We start from the raw sequence: 20,505 nt of genomic DNA, 5'->3' as shown, positions 1-20,505 counted from the left end.
CTGTTAACGAAATGGACACCTCAATAAAATTTGAAAAAATGTCCGTTATTTTATTTATCCTCAAACAAGGCCGTATCGCCGCGTACGCTTCTAAAACTGTAAGTACTCCTAAGTATTATTGCTCTTATACAGACAAACTGAGATATCATTAGATTAGAGAACATAGAAAAGTTTTGTCATACTTGAACATAATATTATAAAAAATAAATAAATAATACAAATAAGAAAAATAAATTGAAATAGAAAAATATGGTAGAGATATTAGTATTGGACATAGGCTACTTTTTGCCCCAGGTAATGTACGGTTCTTATAATATATATTATCCTGTATACATCATTAAAATAATCATAATATAATTAATAAAGATTTATCTGTTCTTTAACCTTACGGGAGATCGCAGAAGGCACACTTTTTGTCTCGATCACAAAAAATTAGTGTGCCGTCTGCGATCTCCCTACAACTGTCTAATAAAACTTCTGAGATCAAATACGAAATAAAAACACACCATACGAACAAATTATCCCGATTTTATTTTACATCCACATATTAGACATCACTAAAGAATTCACTTACATTATAAAGATCACATTCAAAAGTTACACTAGACAACGTTAACGGCATCGTATGGCAGGGACAGCTATGAAGCAGCTAATATACAGACAGAACAATATTCTAGTGATACAATTGACATTCAGACATGTTGCTAAGCTTAGTACCGACTGCACTGGGCCTACTATAGCCCTCAGGGTAAACATGCGACAGCAATGCAACAGCTTATCGACAGCAGATAATCTATTTTTAATCTGTTGCATCGCTGTCGCAAGATGGTGATCCTACTGGTCGCCAAACACGTAGACGGCCTACCGCTACTTGTCTCGCTCGGGCACGAGTATTTAGCTATCTCCCTCTCATTTAACATGCATGCAAAAGAGCAGGATAGTGATATTTTCGCATAGAAGTAAAAGCGACAAGTAGCAGCCAAATTTCTTATTTGCAATGTTTTAAACATATCTATATTATTAAAACGCCATCATCTAAATATTAGCCCAGTGCGGTCAATAGTTACCTACACATACAGCTAAACTAAGATTTTAGAACATGTTCTAAATAGTCATAAAAGGCTTAGAAAACGTTAACATATCCCAAGATATACATTTATTAAGCGATGGTCCCAAAATAATTTATGCTTCGACCGCCTCTACATTATAAGCGAACTAAATGTACGTGCGAGGATCCTGTCGCACGCATTTAATCCGCACCTCAAAAGCGCAAGGTCAAAGCCCACATACAATATGAATAAAAAAATGTCCATACAAAAATATTTTAAATGTTGCTCATTAAATTAAAATAGGTACTTTATACTAAAGTCGGTCGCTGTAGAAAATACGCTTTTGTGAGTATACTATGTACAAATCAATTAAAAAGTTATTACATTACATCGAAGCATTTATTGGCATTGTCACTAATACGAAAACTACGGTTTTAATAGTGATTAACATACATTAAAGACATTACACTATAGACCACGTTCGGATAGTGAAAATATGTCTAAATTCGTTTTTCAACATCGACAACTATTCTAGAAAGTCTAGTTTATATAATAAGTATAATATTGACCGATAATATTATAATCACATAGTCGAAAAACAGCCAAAAAGTAACGATCATTAAATGGGGTAAAACTAATATAACAAAATTATGGAAGACTACGTAAAAAGAAATAACAAGTACTATTAAAACGAGAGATGTCAAACTAATATTATAATACTCGAAAAGGTATCCAAGGCGGTTAGGAATTCAGCGTAACTTTTATCTTTTTTGCTTAAATTCGTCTCTAACACAAAAATCATTGCAGTCTTTAAAATCATTACTAAGCAAAACCAGATTGGTACAAAAATAATTCAGATTATTTAAACAGGTTACATAACTTTTACAATGTTACTTGATGTAATAAAAATCAATGCAACATATTCATAATATCGGTACGTTATTTTTTATAGATTCACAAGTTTTAAGTAACATTTAAGAAATATTTAAGTAACATTACTTTGTGATAATGTTGTGAACAGGGTCAACCAACAATATTTAGTTGATAACTCATAGAAAGAGGTTTACCACATTATAAATAATTAATATAAAGCACATATACACATGATATAGATAAAATGAGCCAATCCAGTCGTTTATAAATGTATCTGAAAAGTGAGAAAAATGTACTAAATCCATAATTTTATGTAACTTTACAATACACGATTAGAAAACTATCGATTCTAATTTTAAAATACTAAACACATCACGATTATGAGTATTATGTACATTTGTCTTAATTTCGTTTCTTTTTATTTACTAAAAGCTGGATACTTGCCCTTAGCTCGTGTGTTGCCAGCACATACAATTTTACCACAAAGATGGGAATTTAAATACAGCAGCGAATGCCCCCGATCGCATACATATATGTAGGGCACACGCATACATATATATGCGAACAGGGGCCTATATTGTAAGCTTGACTCTATACATCTTTTATCATAACAGCAGATGCTCTCCTCAACTTTGGCGCTTAATCACAACATGATGCGACAAACGTTTAAATATTTCGTTGGTAAAATGCAGTTTAGGTTTTACAAGGGATTCATTCATGAGTCTCGGCAGACTAGACAACTATCAACCTACCCAAATAACCATCAACACGGTTCAATTTTAGCAGCGCGACAAAAAAAAATTGACAAAAAGTTTTACAGCTAAAATCTTCCATCCACGATTCAAATCCGACAAAACCATTTAAAAGAATACAAAGATATGTGACGTAGATACAGTCAGAATACGTATTCTAATTTCTACCTAACGAAAATACTTTGCATAGCACATCCACAATCTATTTTTCCATTTTGAGATCAATTTAAATTAACTAAGATTTATTAACGTTAATAATGACAATATAATTCTAAAATGTACTAACATATTTTAACTTTGATTCAACATTAGCTATATTTAATTTTAATATAAGCTATAGGTATATACTAGTATGCCAACATGAAATAATTTTAGAAACAAAATACATATTGGTGTTTAGCACATAAAATTTTACTACTTTTTAAACTTTCAATTAACTATTATCACATTCTACACTATTTGAAAGCGTAAATTATTTTAACTACTCAAACTACTTTATAATACTTTATGTATCTGACTGTACCTACAGAACACAATAGCCGCAGCGGCACGAAATTGTACTTTAAGTATTTTTAAATAGCTAAAAACCACTTCCCCCTTACTAATAAAATATTTACACAGCAAATAACTTGATAAGGTCTGATTGCCTTTGATTGGCATTTTATTGCATTGACAAACACTTTAAAAATTTAAACGCTACATAAATATATTTAGTAAGGGGTTCTGTGTTTCAAATGGAAGCTGTTATTTTTGACATAATATTATCATACGTTGTCTTTACAAGTTTTTTGACTACAATATCAAAAACCGTTGCGAATTCCAAAATGACACGTATTAAAAAATATGAAATCCATCATTATTCATTACAAACGGCCTTAGAGTAAGGTCATCTTTCAGCATGCACAAGTGACAAGAAATAGTCACTTTCGTCACGTTACGTGACATAAACTCATGCACAAGTTAAGTGACCAAAGCGTCACATTTTATCACACCTAAGTGACATGCATTGTTTACAATAGAGTCACGTTACACGTAATTTTATGCACAAGGGACAAAAAAGTCACTTTTGACATAACAATGACATGAGAAAGTCACCTTTTTGACTTGATATTCATGCACGAGTGACCATAGACAAAGTCTTCCACATCACGTGACCAAGAGATCTATTTCTCGGCGGAGGAGGAGCTGGAGGCCCGGCCCCGCCCCTTTCTCTTCTTGTCCTCGACGAAGTCTTTTTCTTTCTCCACCGGCGACACGAGTGCTTCAGTCTTTTGAGACTGCGACGGTGTTGATGTGTTCTGTAACGTTAAGTTATATTTCAATTTAACTTTAATTAGTTTGTGGCCTTATTTTTAATAGTTATAGTTTAAAAAATACAGTGTGTTAGTGTAAACACCGTTATCCTTGAAACCATCAAATGAGCCCGTCAAAATGAACAACTTTTTCTATGAGAACAATGCTGGGAACTCAAAAAAAATGCCGTCTTCATACCCATACGGATGCCCGGATCGGCAATTTGTAGGGGTATGAAGACGGATTTTTTTAGTTCCCAGCATTGTTCTCATGGAAAAAGTTGTTCATTTTGACGGGCTCATTTGATGGTTTCAAGGATAACGGTGTTTACACTAACATATTGTATATTCTGATAAAAAGTTTTCCAAAGTTTAAAAGTGAGTTCAAATTTAAGAAATAGCTTACAAATAAAAATATCACAACCAAACATTATGCAGAAAGACATTATAATTACACACAGTTTTCTTGTTAGGAGGGGGTGGATTATTCTTAACACTAAGTTAGGAATAGTCCACCCCCTCTTTCCGCAATAACCCTTACAAATAATCGAAATTCGCGCTTTACTTTTACTTTGTGTACTTAACTCAAAACTGAAAAACGCGTCACGTCATTTATGTGACTGTAGCGGAACAACGTACAATCCTAAATCGCTCTATTGAAGTTCATGAGATCCGCAAGACATAATATTATATAAAGTCTGTTATGACGACAGTGGGTTTCGGCCTGACAGCCTGGCCTGAGTGGTAGAACTTAAAACCCCACATAACCTTACCTTCTTCTTAGTGTGTTTGTCCTTGCGTGCGCGGTCGTCGTCGTCTCGCTTGCGGCCCATCACGCCCAGCAGCTTGCTCACCATGCTGCTGTTGCGCCGACCCTCCTCGCACTCCGGAGACTGGAATGACATTAAACTTTAACATTACAGAATATTGCATGAAAAAAAAACAAGATAGTAAAGTACGTTCAGGGTCATTGACTTATGGGATGGGATAGTGACCGGACTATAGTTAAAATAATTGTAGCCCGAAAGTGTAAGCCTATAAAGAAATAACAGGTCTGCTTATTATATCATTGGATGATTTGTATTTAGGGGCAAGACACCTATGGTTTATTTCTACTTTGTGACTGTTACTTATTTTGAGTTAAAAATTTGTGTTTTATAAAACACAGTATCTCACCTTGTTTGCCTCCACAGATTCTTGTCTCTTCAAACTCTCTTTCTTGACTGACTCGGACCGCCTCGCCTCCTTCTCCTGTCTCTTCGTCTCTTTCTCTTTCTCCTGCTTCTTCTCCGCTCTCTCCTGTTTCTCCTGTTTCTTCGTCTCCTTCTCTCTGCTCTCTGACTTCCGTACCGACCCGCTCCTTTCCATTCTTTCTGGTTTCTTCTCCTCCACTTTGGCTTCCGTTTTATCTTCTTTTTCGGCTCTCTCGATCTTCTTTATCGAATCCTGCTTCTTGAGTTCGGACTTCTCGTGTTTTTCTTGCTTCTTTTTGTCCTTGTCTTTACTTTTTACGTCTTCGTCTTTGAGGCTCGAGTCGGATTTTTTTCTGGTCTTCGCGCTGGTATCGGCCGCTGCGGCGGCTGCGGCGATGGACTCCTGCGTCGCGTTCACCTTCTTACTGATGTCTGATATCGATGTAATGTCGGTATTTGACCGACTGTCATCTAAAGAGACAAAAATTCATTTTATTATGTCGTCGATAAGCGTTCAAAACCACTGAGCAGCAGTTTGTCGACGAACGAAATATTGCGCCAGTTAATGCTAAACGGGCACTGGCTGGTAGATTTGACACATTTTAAAGTAACCTACTTCTACTTATTATTACTATCAGAAATTATCTAATATCTACTACCAGAATATCGACGCATCGATGATACGAGTATGTTAGATGTGTAACAATTTTTACATTTATTAATCTAATTTTATTAGCAATCGATCGACTCTCATATCCGTGTGAATGAACGATTGATAGTGATATCAATGAAATAAATACTATAATTATTTACCGAATTTGAGCTCCCTCGACGTATCTCCCTGCGACGCGCCACTGGTGTCGATGTAGGACTCGTCAGTTAGCGATAACGACGCAAACGACGCGCCAGCGTCGAAAGACACGTCGCTTGTCTTAGGCGACGACGTGAATATGCTCGGCGTGCTTTGCTTCGGTGGGGTTCTGAAACAAACGAAGATATAAGTACCTAACTTTTTAAAATACTTAGGTTGGGTTGCACCAACTAACTATAACTGTAACTTTAACTATAACTTTAACGAAAATGCAAAATGTCAAATCTTTGTTTAAAGTTAAAAATGGACGCCATCAAAACGCCATATTTAACCATAACCATACGCCAACGTGGCGAAAAAAGGAACTAACGCTGTCATCATACAAAAACGCAATTTTTGACAGTTCTCCTTTACCAGCAGCGCGGGGGCCCATGTTCATTTATAACCTTGTTGGACCAGCTGTCATCTGTCAATTTCTCCGGTCAAAGTTAAGGTTAAAGTTAAAGCTAAATTTAGCCTTAACTATAACCATAACCCGGTAATTAAAATGTTAAAACAAAAATTTAAATACCATTCCAAATATAAAAAATACGGCAATCTATCAGACTATAACAATCTTATTAGTTTACGCGATCATGCTAAGTTTCTCGAAAAAGAAATGTTTGATAATTACATAAAGCAAATTGAAAATAACATTAAAAAATCCCCTAAAGCTTTTTGGGCCTTTGTAAAAAATAAACAGAAATCTAATTCTTATCCATCTGTTATGAAGTTCGATCAGAAGTCCTCAGACCAAGGTGAAACTATATGCTCTATGTTTAATGACTTTTTTCACAGTAATTTACTCCCTAGCTCGTCCACCTTGAGTAACCTAGATGAACTTAAAGCTCTGGAGATCGAATGTAAATCTGCCGCAGACATAAGTTCAGTAGAAATCTGTAGTACCGAAATATACAAATATCTTAAGTCACTTGACTTAAGTAAATCCGAAGGTCCAGATGGCTTTCCACCTCTACTGATAGTACAATGCGCTAAGAGCTTGACTCTTCCCCTCACGTTATTGTTCCAACGTTCCCTTAAAGAAGGTGTGGTGCCACGTATTTGGAAAACGGCTTTTATAACACTTATACATAAAAAGGGTCCCAAAGATCAAATTAATAACTATAGGCCAATCTCCAAACTTTGCCTGTTCGCTAAGATTTTAGAGAAAGTCGTATACTCCCAGGTTTACCATGGCCTCGCCCATACTTTAAATGGCAACCTCAAAAACATGGCTTTCTCAAAAATAGATCAACCGTCTCGAATCTTATTATGTTTAGTGAGTTCCTGAGCCGAACCATGTCTGAGCCTTCCCAAGTAGACGTAATTTATACAGATTACACTAAAGCATTTGACCGTATTGATCACGTCATTCTTTTACGTAAGCTCCTTAATGCTGGCATCAGAGGAACTTATTCAGGTGGTTTGTATCCTATATTAAAAATCGTACCCAGTCAGTAGTCTTAAATGATGATTATACCCTCTGGTGTACCACAAGGCTCCCTTCTTGGCCCACTACTGTTTATCATCTTTATCAATGACATACATTTTGTCTTTTCATATGCTAAACTGTTACTCTACGCTGATGACATGAAAATATTTTACCCCATCTCTGATATTCAAAGTTGTATTAAGTTACAACAAGATCTTATCAACCTTCAAAATTATTGAACAATTAACAAACTTCAACTTAACATCTCTAAGTGCTATGTCTGTACATTTACCCGTAAGCCCAACCCTCTTATATTTCATTACACAATATTGAAATTAATAGAGCTGATGCAGTTAGAGATTTAGGAGTTATCTTCGACTCAAAACTACTATTTGATGCCCACATTAATAGTATAATTGACAAAGCCAACAAAGCACTAGGTTTTATACTACGATTTTCCAATGAATTTAATAACTTAAAAACATTCAAAATCCTTTTCTGTGCTTTTGTCCGCAGCCATTTTGAATATGCTTCCCAAGTATGGAACCCACATTATAGGTGTTATAGCGATAGAATAGAATCCATCCAAAAGCGCTTCCGACATTTTCTGCAATTTAAATCTTGTAATTACATATCTACTTATAGTGCTCGTAAAAAATTTCACATTTTGCCCCTACACGAACGACGATGTATTGCGGATTTAACATATCTCTTTAAGATAGCCAAGAGCATGGTTGATTGCCCGGAGTTACTTGGCGAGCTAGGTCTGGTAACATGTCCCGTCAAAATGCGTAGGCCCAAGCTGCTCCATATCCCATTTGTTAATAGCACATATAGGTAAAATAGTTTCATCATAAGAGCTAGTAAAAATTATAATACGATTGCATATGACGCAGACCTAGATTTATTTAATACCAGTATTTCCAAAATTAAGAACAGTCTTGTTAAAAAATTCTTCACATCTTAATTTGTACCCTATGTCTTTTGTATTGTAACGTACTGTTTTACCTTATACTATAATTACTTTGTTAACCACTGACTCCAATTTCGTGTGTAAGTTTTTTTTCTGTTTATCTGTGAAAACTTGTAATTGGCCTTCATGTTTGTGTAATTTGTATTTGCTCTTGTGTTTAGCCGTAAATTTTCCGAATTTAATAAAATAAAATATAAAATAAAATAACTTTAACCTTAACTTTAACCATGCCTCTGGTGCAACCCACCCTTAGTTTCGTTGTCATTTTAACTACGTTGTAATTTCGCCAACGGTTTCAACTTCTTATTATGATCATCAGGTCAATGTTATATAAATAGTAAATACATATCGGTATTGTAATTGCATAATGTGGTTTACTTAATTATATTTAAAAAAAATACCTGGTGGGTAATCTTGCAGCGTGGTGCGTAGGCGAGTCCTTCTCCTCCGCGATCCTTGGCAGGGCCGGCTCGTCCGCCTTCTCCGCGGGGGGCGGAGTGGGCGGCGCGGCGGGGGCGGGGGGACGCCACCCCGCGCGTCGTGCGGTCGTCGCCCCCGCACCGCTCCCTGAGCCGCAGCACAGCGGTGAGATGGAACACTTCGCTTCGGCTGATCGCGGATGTAACCTGTATGGATGACAATAATTTTAGAGCTTCATTCAAACTAAGTGCAAGCAAATATAGGTGTGTATAAAGTCGACAACATATAAGAACATGCAACACATAAGGCGATAAAATGAAAACGGAATGATCGTGCAGACAACCCGAAGACAGAAACAAAAATAAAGCGTAATAAGTAGACAAAACCGTTAAGTCTTGTAATAAAAGTTAAAGTAACGTAAAACTATATTTTGCCGTTTTTTATCCATAATATACGCAACATATTACCTATCATTACAAAACATAGTATAAATAAGTTACTATGTAATGTTCGATTAACTTAAAAACAAACATCATGCCAAAACATAGTATCTTATAGTACTAGACAACATCGATACCTTTCAGAGGACTGATCTATGGACTTACCTGTCTGGGGATAGCGCGCGGCGCAGCAGCGGGGAGGCGGGGTCACGGCGCGGCCACGCCCGCCGACACTCACGCGCCAACGGCGAAGGACTGCGCGCCTCGCACGTACGGCTACATACATGCCACATGTTGCCGTCTCATTCACACATGATAAAGCTGATAATTCCGTCTCTTTTACACACAAGTATATGACTAATATTGTCTCTTATACAAATATAGCAAATATTGCCGCCTCTCTGCCATAAAATAGGGCCGTGCATAAAGATAGTTTTGCTAAGATTGGTTCACTTATATTTCATGAAAGTTACCACAGAAAGCAATGCAATGAGAGTTAGTCACAGAGTTTGTTAACACAAATGATTTCAGGTTTTTCGAATCACAAAAATGACACCATGATAATGGTTGGTATTTTAATATAATTTATATGACATAAATTTTGTAATAATTCATAATATTGTATATAACGTGACTTTTTCATATTATTATAGTACATTGTACTATAATGTAAATTATAGTACATGACACCCCAGCTCATTTTCAGAGTTGGAACACGTAATATAATTTTAAAAAGTTACAGCCCACAGGCCTTAAAAGCTGTTTCAATAAAAAAAAGTAAACCTGGTGGGCGAGGCAGGGGCGGGTTGCGGCGACGGAGACGGCGTACGTGCGAGCGGCGACAGCGGCATGTGCGTGAGCGACGCGCGCCGCACCTCACCCGCGCCCGCGCCGAGCTTGTGCTTCAGACCGTGGAGAGACGACGGCCTGGTGGAAAAGGCAACTTGTTTGTGAGAGCTGTAAGACACTTTCAACTGTTTATGTGTAATAATACTTGATTGATAGAGGGTATAGAGAAAAGACGATCGCAAAATCAGCAACGTATGCGCCACACGGACCGTACACACCGCATTTAGTACACGAAATGCGGCGCGTACGGTGCAGGTTTCATATCATTGCATACAACGAATTTTAAAACGCGGCGTGTACGGCGCGTGCGGCTCGTACGTTGCTGACAAATGTGCGATTACCTTAAGACAATCGTGATGATTGGCCTTGCGCTAAAGATTTGCCCGGGTCGTCCTTTTTACGCCCAGGCTTATTTTGTTTCGCCTGGTTACTTTTGTCTCGTTACATTTTATAATTTTGATACTGGTAAAAGTAACAGCTTTCAGGCGATACGAAAACACAAGTATAATGAACCAATTATTTTTAATCTTATATCTTTAAACGAGCAATTCTTGTATATATACAATGTGTCCCCACACCGGTGTCCGATCCTTTAATGTCATGATCTATGGCATATTTTATCGACAAATTGACCCTCAAATTTTATCTCTCTCACGGTTATAAAATGGCAGCTATTTTAGTTTTTCTCGGGCTTTCACACTAATCTGACCAGTACTTCTCATGTAAATATCCTATGAAGATAAAAAAGATCTCATTTGATAGCTAAACTTGTGGACTACGCTTACACAGGCAATATGTTATAAATTTCGTGGAGTTAAACATAGAAAAACCAAAGTTTAAGAAAAAAAATTGTGTATTTTTTGAGAGAGATCTTTTTTATCTTCATAGGATATTTACATGAGAAGTACTGGTTAGATTGGTGTGAAAGCCCGAGAAAAACTAAAATGGCTGCCATTTTACAACCGTGAGAAAGAGAAAAAATTTGAGGGCCAATTTGTCGATAAAATATGCCATAGATCATGACATTAAAGGATCGGACACCGGTGTCGGGACACATTGTATAATTGGAATCTCGGAATCGGCTCCAACGATTTTCATCAAATTTAGTATATAGGGGGATCCGGGGGCGATATATCGTTCTAGCTAGGAATCATTTTTAGAAAATTTCATTTTATTTGTGTTTTATCGAAAACCGAGCAAAGCTCGGTCAAACAGCTAGTTTTAATAAAAGACCTAAAACTGTAACGTACAATTTAAAGCCCAAGTAAACATCCCAACCAACCTCTGATAGTGCGTAGTCGTGTGCGGCGCGAGCACGTCCGCGGCGGGCGCCGGCGCCGCCACCTCCGCCGCACCGGTCACCATCTGACAGTACATAAAGATAAGTTATAATAATGTTGTCTATTTTTTATTTTATTTTTTTATGAAATAAGGGGAAACAAGCAAACGGGTCACCTGATGGAAAGCAACTACCGTCGCCCATGGACACTCGCAGCATCAGAAGAGCTGCAGGTGCGTTGCCGGCCTTTTAAGAGGGAATAGGATAATAGGGGAGGGTAGGGATGGGAAGGGAAGGGAATAGGGGAGGGTAAGGAAGGGAATAGGGATTGGGCCTCCGGTAAACTCACTCACTCGGCGAAACACAGCGCAAGCGCTGTTTCACGCCGGTTTTCTGTGAGAACGTGGTATTTCTCCGGTAGAGCCGGCCCATTTGTGCCGAAGCATGGCTCTCCCACGTATATTTTTTTTTATACGTGTGTGGGATTTCAGCTGTCGTATATATACTGACGCGCTCAGAAAACTTCGATAGCGCGATGCAGGAATGTTAGGCGAATTGTGGGTACCGCCACACGTGGAAGATTAAATATACTAGATATAATAAAAAACAATTAAACACCACATTACTATTAGCGATTTGCTTGTCTTTTCTACCAAAATATCGTAAAAATCATAATATTATTTAAGGACACCGATCTTAAATAATACACTGCATACATTTATTTAATAGTAATAATGTTGAAGAGTTTATGCTCCTTACACTCAACATTTAACAATTACCTGGTGCATCTCCTGCGAGGCCCGCTTGGTGGATATCCGACGGAACAGCGAGCAGCGTCGTCGCGGGCGCGGACGGGGCGGAGCGGACGCGCGCCTGCCGCCCGCGCGGCGCCGCCCACCAGCCTGTATCGTGGTCTGATCGAGTGGCGTCGCTCGGAGCGTCGCGTGAGGCGCCGCTAGGAGCAGTCTTAGAACCTGTGTGAAAGAAAACGTCCTGTTAGCTATGATAGGAACAGGACTAGGTAATCTCAAAACAAGAACTAGAAACATACTCAAATCGGAGATTTTATTAAAATATTAACGCAAAGTAGTAAGTAATTTTACGAGTATTTTTTTATATTTAAAACTTCGACATAATAATATAGAAATAAAATAAAACTGCCTGCTAATTTGCAGCACTTTTTTGAGTATTTTTAATTTTTATATACAAGAGAAAATTCCGTCAATAACATAACAACATAATAACCGAGATATAGTATTAAGTTGTTACGATAGTATAATTATTTACATGAAAGCCAATATCTTTTATCTCCTCGCCCCTCAACATTACGCATGTACGCATCCTGCACGCATGCATCACGTGTACGCTACCTGCGTGTGCAGCAGCCCCTGCACGGACTCGCCGTTGAGTTGCGTGATGAGATCGCCGGCGCGCAGTCCCGCCGCCCACGCTGCGCCCTGCTCGCTCACCGCCTGCGAATCGTGAGGTTTAGACATGTTTGTTTATTTCTGTTTACTTACTATACTTTATTCTGCAGCGTCGTTGGCCCTACATTTGTAAATAAACAATTTGCGCAAGAAACTCCATCTAAGTCAGTTCAACGGTCTTAGCGACAAGAGATAACGGAAGACAGTCAAACTTTTAAATATATATATTTAACCGATTCAATGCGGCGCATCTTTTTGAAGACTTTCAGTCGTGGCAGCATACAATTTTCTCGTGACACGTGAGCCGTGTCATACGCCATAGAAGTAGATGACACGGCTGCCGTGTCACTCGCCACGTTCAAAAAGGTTTATAGTTTTTCTTGGTTTTTACGTGTTTATTAACTTAATTTATTTAATTCAACCCAAACCATTGATGTTAACGGAAGACTACGTTGTTTTGAGTTGATTTCGAGTAGTTTTACTAAGTTTTAACCTGAAAATGGCAGGTAAGCGATTTTTTGGTCAGATGTTGCAAACCTTTTGTAGGTTTCAAATTTAGAAAAATGAGTATATTAAATAGATCTGGGTTTCCGATGTAAATTATACGTTTCGAAAGAAACAACTTAGATTAAAACAAAAATCGTTAGTGGATTAGTAATACTTTGATGTCAACGTAAGTATTTTTCTACATTAATGTTTAAAAAAAATGCGAGAACTTGAAAGTCTAAAATAATATAGAATAATATGGGCACCCAATATTACTTCTTTATTTTCTTAAAAGTTTACTACAAAAAAGCCCGGCCGCACATTATCCGAATTTCTGATCAGAAAAATTCATTTTGACACGTCAGAGTTCTGATAGTATGCGGGGTCCACAACAAAATGTATGAACAGAGTGCGTTCCGGCGGGGGTCCACCGGGCGTATAGCCGGGCTAAAAAAGAAGACAGACCCTACTTTTTTCAATTCACAGAATATTCAGAGGCGAAGCCCATAGGCTTGTTCTACGTGGAAAATTAAGATGATTTTGTTCAGAGTAGAACCTTCTAAAGTGTAATTTGAGGGAGATACAAGCGTTTTTTAAATGACACCGCTCACGTGTCATGTCATACGCCACACGTTAAAAACATGTATGACACGGCTCCCGTGTCATCCGCACTGAATCGGTTAATATTGACTGTGTTTAAAACTTAAAAAAAAAGTAGGTTTTATTGTCTAACAAGTTGCCTTTTTTGCAGTCGATTAACACTGTAGGGCTTTAGTAATCCCGGCCAAACCCGCATTATTTCGAATACTTACCGAGACAAGATGGTGCATTGTGTAGTAGTCTGTATCACCATAGTAGACGCGCACTGTGTGTATCGTGAAGCCGAAACCGCGAGGCCCGCGGCGCACCACGATCGGCGGCTTCGATGACTGGATCAACCTGCGAAATAAATAGGTCAGTACAACACACAGAATACGCTGTATTACAATGATTGTCCCTTGTTTTAATACATTTGACAGTACGAAGTCGCTTGAAAGATAAAGACAAAACATTGTTAACGGTTGTCCACTGATGGTATAAATAAATAAAATAAAAGTAAAGCTTACGAAACCTTCGTCTCAAATTAATATCTTAGTGTTATAGTTTGTGCGTTTTAAGATGATATGGGTGACAGTTTTCATATTCTTTACTACGAGTTTTTTTTACAAGAAAACAAAAAAAAACAAAATGTAATAAATTATATTCCATCTACAAAAACAAATGTTTTCTATAATTGTAAATGAATAAAAATGAAAAGTTGCTAAATGCTAACTTATTAATATAAAATTTGTGAAATAGGAGTATAAAATTATTGTTACGAAAACATTTGAAAAATGTTAGATGCATGAAACGGAACTTTGTCAATAGAGATTGACTCTGTTGAATCGAAATCAAATCGATAAAAAAGGGCGGCCATCTTAAATCGCCGGCACCACTGAAAAGTCAGTACGAAATCGATAATTTCGATTGTAATTCCTTTACGAAGTGATTCGATATTTTTAAATTATCGTTTATTTTTTGTTAGGTAACTTTTAATTTAATAGAGCTTAAATGCACGCTCTTATGTCAAACTTCCAGATTTTATATACTTAACAATCGAACGATGTTTAAATATATCGTATTAGTCAAAAGTCAATACTTAACTCATAACTGGCCAAATATTCATTTCTCCCCCGTGGCACTACTGCCTGGTACTACTTGTTCAATAACATCTTCTTTTCCGCAACTTACAGCCCAAGCTTAAGAGTTGAGCTTGAGTAAAATACTCACGAGTGATTAGCGACAGCGAATGGCGACGGCGGGTCGCGGCAGGGGGAGGAGTCTCGCGACGAATTGGTCGACGACGTGTTGCCCGCACACGGCGACAGCGCGCCGCTCGCAGCCGACACGCAAAGTACGCCCTCCTCCGCTGTTGAAGTAAATTGTTAGTGACGTCATAATCACAATAGACATAACTACCAGTACTTCGACTGCTAAGAGACGGACGTGTATTAATATCTGTCATTTCTTTCGGGTTTCGCCAGGATAAGTTAAGGGCTGGCGCGCTGGCTGATATAATTTACTTTTAAAATGAGGATTTTGAAATAGAATTCTGACAGTTTTATTTGCATGTGCCAAAATATAAACAACAACTAAATTTGTAGGTAACGACCCTAGCGACGACTTTTGTCATAATACGTCAAACTTAAAAATTTCAACCGCAGTTCTAAGTCGGTATACACTATAATTCTGTCTACTCTGCCATAATGTTGGTCAGCCGACCTTATGTCACGATTACAAAATTTCTATGGTAGGTAAAAAATCTCTAAACGCAGTATATAACTAGCTAAAAGCCGAGCTTTGTGAGGTAGTGTCACCTTGACTGACTGATCGCGGTAGCGAACGGTCGCGCACCGCTCAGCAACACACGTAGCAAATATTAATAAAATTAATTGATATTTCGCGAGTCGCGCGGCTCACAGCCGCTGCACCGACAGCATGGCGCTCGTATCCAACGAGCTGCTGGCGTTCGTACAACACGTCGTCAACACCATAGACGAAGATGGCATCGTGCAGCTGTGCAGGTCCACCTACACCAACGAGGAGATCTGCAAGGGCAGGCTCGTGCTGTACGAAGCGCTCGGCAAGACAGGGCAGATGACGTCCCGGAGGAGAGACGGAAGCGAACGAAGCTTGCAGGACATCATCTCCCTGCTCAAGCAGACTAATCCTGCGGAATTGCCGGTGTTTGTGGCCAAGCAGCTCCAAAAACTGCCGGCGGTATCGACGGACCACGTCAACGTCTCCAGCCTGCTCCAGAAGTTCAACATCATGAGGGCAGAGCTGGACGAGATGCGAGGTAGATTGGATGCCTCGGAATCCACCATCAGTGAGTTACGTAGTGAATTATTACAATTAAAAAGTAATAATTCATTATGTAGGTCACCCGAGCATCCGATCGACTCGATAAATATGCGTCGCGGATCTCAGCGTGACTCGCCGTTTTGCACGTCAGCGAAATCGAGTGGGTCAGCAACAGCCGCCGCCGTCAGCTCGCCGTCCGCGTCACCGCGTGACGTCGACACGAAATTGAGGCCATCGACTCAATCGAAAAATTATGCAAGCGTCGCTGCTTGCCCCGCACCACCCCCGCGGGCAAAGGCGAGGGGTGCAAAGGAGGGCCGCAAGGCTGAAAATCTTCGACTCGACAGGGATGAGAGCAGGAGGTGCGACGAGGAGGGCTTCGTTCTGGTTGAGAGGAGGAAGAAGAGGAAGCCCACCGTCTGCAGCCACCGCGGCACCGCACCTTATGTGCCCGAGCTGCGCCTGCGGAGCGAGGTGCCCGCGACGCCGCTCTACGTGTCGCGCCTGCACTGGTCCATGACGGTCGAAGACGTCGTAAACTACATCCGCGAGAAAACCACCTACACCTTGAGGGTGGAGCGTCTGCACTCTCGCCACAAAAGTGAATTTCAGTTCCTTTGTGGTGAGAGTGCCGACTCAAGTTTTATCCATCTTCGAGGTGGAGGAGTTCTGGCCCGCCGGTGTAGTTTACCGGAGGTTCCGGGGGAGGCTCCCGAACGAAGCGCGCATCACGTCGCCGAAAGAGACTTTACGTAAAGTAAAGTGTAGTGTGATTGTGTGTGTGAATGTGTAAATAATATATATTAGGATAAAATTGTTCGGCGTGCATCTGTTGTCTGATTGCCATAACACAAGTTTTTACTTAGCATGGGATTAGACGACGTGATGTACGCTACATAGCTTTTATACTATTGTATATTATTGTATGCTTAATAAAGAATTTGAATAAAGAATTTGAATTTGATGATGACACAACTACATATAAAAATCCTTGACTAACTGATGATAACACATCTACATATAAATAAAAATTACTATGTATTTTATATCAATAGGCGTGATATTTTTTCCGTAAATTGTACCACAAATGTACAGGCTGTGGGATATACTAAGACTCGCTTCGCTCGCCCTGATAATATGCAGAATCACATCTGAAGTCAGTGATTTTTATGAAAGTTACCATAATGCGTATCGGCCGTAGCTAATATTGTAACCTAGAAATGTTGCTTCCTGTTTCTAAAACACAAATTAACGTTTGCGAGATAACAATAATATTTACTCCCTAGTACTACTACTCCTAGATTAAAAAAGATAACTTCTAGATTAAAAATCAACAGATGCGCTTATAATTTACTATCGAAAAGCACACGTCAGCTTTTTTCAAATTTTTGGCATGAAAATACCTGGGTGTATAACAAGCGACAGTCCCGACGTGCTGGCGGAGCGGCGCATGGACTTGGGCGCCGCGAGCGCCGACGGCTTCTTGTCCGGCCGCTCAGCGCGGTCCGGCTTGTCTGTGCTCTTCGCTTCTTTGTCCTTCTTTGGTGTTTCCGATCTATATTAAAATTAATGGTAAAGTTGACTAACATCATATAATATCTATTATTTATGATTTAATAGCGTTCTTTTGTGTTTCAGCTAATTAAAATTTAAAAAGATACGTTTAATCATCCATCCTTATTATTTGAACACCCACAAAACATGCTTTTATATAAATTTATACTTAAATTACATCATACTACAAATATATAATATAATATAATATTCTTTATTTGAATAAATATGGTACAATAAGATGTTACTATTCTAACAGTGCTTCACATATTTTGTCAATTTTCTCGACGTGCAAATGTTAATTTAGGATACATTCTTAAATATAATTTGTCATAATAATTATTAATAAATGCATGCCTAATAATTTCCATCTTACTTAATTATATGTCAAAATTATAAAAAGACATATTTGACAAAGACATATTTTAACGCTTTTATACACAATGTCAACCTAAAAAGCACTAATAACAAATCATTACACAATATACGCTGTAACTCACGGTCTCGGCAGCAGCGAGTGCGACGCGTGCAGCGGGTGTACGTGCGTGTGTGCGTGCGGACGCAGCGCCACGCGACGTCGCGCCGCCGGCGACACGTCGTCCGAGTCGGTCTGTGACGATTCAGCCGTGGAACCGGAGCCGGCGCCCAACATCTATACAATGAAGATGAGATAAAATACAAAGAGGTTGAGTAAAGGATTCCAAGAAGAAAACCTTTGGCAACAAATGGCTTGCTACGTAATCGGTAATACTCACAGGGCACTTGTGGTGATGCAGCGGCGCGGTGGGGGCGGTAGGCGTGGTCGGCGGCCCCGCACTGTCGGGCGTGCCAGGCCAGCTGTCCGTGCTCTGTAAAATTATCATACAATCAGGAAATAGCGAGACAGATTTTAATCAATAATATTTCTTATAAGGCGACGATTACACGCTCAGTTTCTCATCAGTTCAGTCCATCAATCTGGTAAGATTGACGCGAAACCGAACGGTAACCTGTTTATTGACGGACTGATCATTTCTTTATTATGTACTTTTTAGCCATCAGTCTCAGGCTTACGCCAGCTTGATGACAAACTTAACGTGTAACCTACGTCATATTGTGTCTGTTTTACGCATTTATGTACGTATATTTGTACACGTAAGTGTGCGGATACGTACCCGCGAGTCGTGCGACAGCGCCGAGTGGGAGTGGTGGTAGTGGCGTCTCCACTGCGGCGATGTGGAGGAGAAGGCGGCGAACAGCCCCGCCTCGTCGGCCCCACCCTCCCCCGCCCCCGCGCTCTCCGCCGCCTCGTCCGTGTCCACCTCGCTGTGGTTGTACCGGTCGCAACGACCTGTGTATAAGATATTTACAACTTATTTACAACTAGATGGTCCACGCTACTTCGTTGCGCCAAAATTCGACTCTCGCGCGGTAACTGTACATTTTTTCGGGATTAAAAATATCCTGTGTCTTTTCCGGGACACAGAGTACTATCTTCATACCAAATTTTTGCAAAATCGGTTCGGCGATTTAGGCGTGAAGAGGTAACAGATAGACGGATAGACAGACAGACACACTAGATGTTTATGGTTGTTAATGGTGACATCACCGTATATCGTAATTTTCTGACATACACAATTTTAACTCTGGAATGAATTACGCTAACGGTATTTCCAGTTCCCAAATGCAGGCTCTAATATTATAACATTGTATTTAAACAATGTTAAATATAAGATTTTATAAATTAAAGAATCACATGCACAATGTTTTGACAATGTTGGCACATGGCATTTAGGGCGAGGGTTACAATATACTGACTGTCGAAGTAGCTGGTGTCCTCGTCGTTCTCGAGCTGCGGTATGAACTCGGCCTTGCGCCGCAGCAGATTGTTCCAGTCCAGCCCGTAGAAGTACACGTGCTCCTGTTATATGACAAACCCATTATAAAGACGTATTACATAAAGACTTGAAAAAGTATGGCGTGTAGTAACCGTAATGTAACCAATATGAATATATCTTTATTCTTTAAAAACATCTTACTATACAATATTTTGTTAAGATCTTATTTAACTCAAATATAACCAAAGATTATAAAGCCTAATATAGTTCTACAAATTCAAATATCATTTATCTATCGAGCAGTAATAAAAACAATACCACTTTAACTTGACAGAATAAAATTCTTATACACACGTATGACATCGATATTGCAATCGCGTAGCTGCCAAAACGCCATACCAAAACTTTCCTCAACATGTTAAACACACTAGTAATTGTGAATCTATAACGAGCTTCACAACCGTATTTACGCTGTGACGTCACTCTCCTTACCTTGACCTGATGTGTCCCACCCGTACCCAGACGGTCGCGCGGGTTCCGAGCCAGTAACTCAGTGATGATGGCTCGCGCCTCCAGAGCTATGGGGAAGTCCTCCTCCGACGGCCACTCGATATCATCTGCACCAAAAAGTATCATCGTAATTAATGACGCCTAATTGCGCTAGTTTTGGTAAACTTTTTATTAGACTCATTGTACGCGATTCCGCGATTTAGAGTAACCATACACGGTTATTACTTTTTAACGGGCAAAAAAAATAAGCAATCCAGCCTACGTCAAGACGTCTTCCGGTTGTGGCATCTGGCAACACAGGAACGCTAGCAACACGTGGGCTATACGTGGGAGAGCCATGCTTCGGCACGAATGTGCCGGCTCTACCGGATAAATACCACGTTCTCACAGAAAACCGGAGTGAAACAGCGCTTGCGCTGTGTTTCG

At 39.4% G+C, this 20,505-nt stretch overlaps 1 protein-coding gene across 4 annotated transcripts in view; it reads right to left on the bottom strand.

Moving 5' to 3' along the window:
* Window positions 1-508: 508 nt before the first annotated feature.
* Window positions 509-20,505, bottom strand: part of LOC121736421 (microtubule-associated serine/threonine-protein kinase 3) — an 89,201-nt gene continuing 69,204 nt past the window's right edge. For 2 of the 4 annotated variants that reach the window (XM_042127598.1, XM_042127599.1), the window contains 18 exons: window positions 20,062-20,186; window positions 19,550-19,652; window positions 18,907-19,082; window positions 18,508-18,600; window positions 18,253-18,404; window positions 17,602-17,753; window positions 15,125-15,263; window positions 14,128-14,254; window positions 12,773-12,874; window positions 12,182-12,376; window positions 11,406-11,488; window positions 10,058-10,201; window positions 9,440-9,550; window positions 8,816-9,040; window positions 5,973-6,139; window positions 5,143-5,630; window positions 4,740-4,859; window positions 509-3,972 (listed from right to left, as the gene is read on the bottom strand). In XM_042127598.1, the coding sequence (XP_041983532.1) occupies window positions 3,838-3,972; window positions 4,740-4,859; window positions 5,143-5,630; window positions 5,973-6,139; window positions 8,816-9,040; window positions 9,440-9,550; window positions 10,058-10,201; window positions 11,406-11,488; window positions 12,182-12,376; window positions 12,773-12,874; window positions 14,128-14,254; window positions 15,125-15,263; window positions 17,602-17,753; window positions 18,253-18,404; window positions 18,508-18,600; window positions 18,907-19,082; window positions 19,550-19,652; window positions 20,062-20,186 (2,837 nt within the window). In that variant the 3' untranslated portion in view covers window positions 509-3,837. The remainder of the gene's footprint in view (window positions 3,973-4,739; window positions 4,860-5,142; window positions 5,631-5,972; window positions 6,140-8,815; window positions 9,041-9,439; window positions 9,551-10,057; window positions 10,202-11,405; window positions 11,489-12,181; window positions 12,377-12,772; window positions 12,875-14,127; window positions 14,255-15,124; window positions 15,264-17,601; window positions 17,754-18,252; window positions 18,405-18,507; window positions 18,601-18,906; window positions 19,083-19,549; window positions 19,653-20,061; window positions 20,187-20,505) is intronic. The other 2 variants (XM_042127600.1, XM_042127601.1) reach the window with 1 other exon arrangement.

This window comes from Aricia agestis, chromosome 19, assembly GCF_905147365.1.
Source record: "Aricia agestis chromosome 19, ilAriAges1.1, whole genome shotgun sequence".
Taxonomy (NCBI): Eukaryota; Metazoa; Arthropoda; class Insecta; order Lepidoptera; family Lycaenidae; genus Aricia; species Aricia agestis.
Note: the sequence above shows the minus strand (reverse complement) of the source record. Positions and strands in the feature narration are given on the sequence as shown.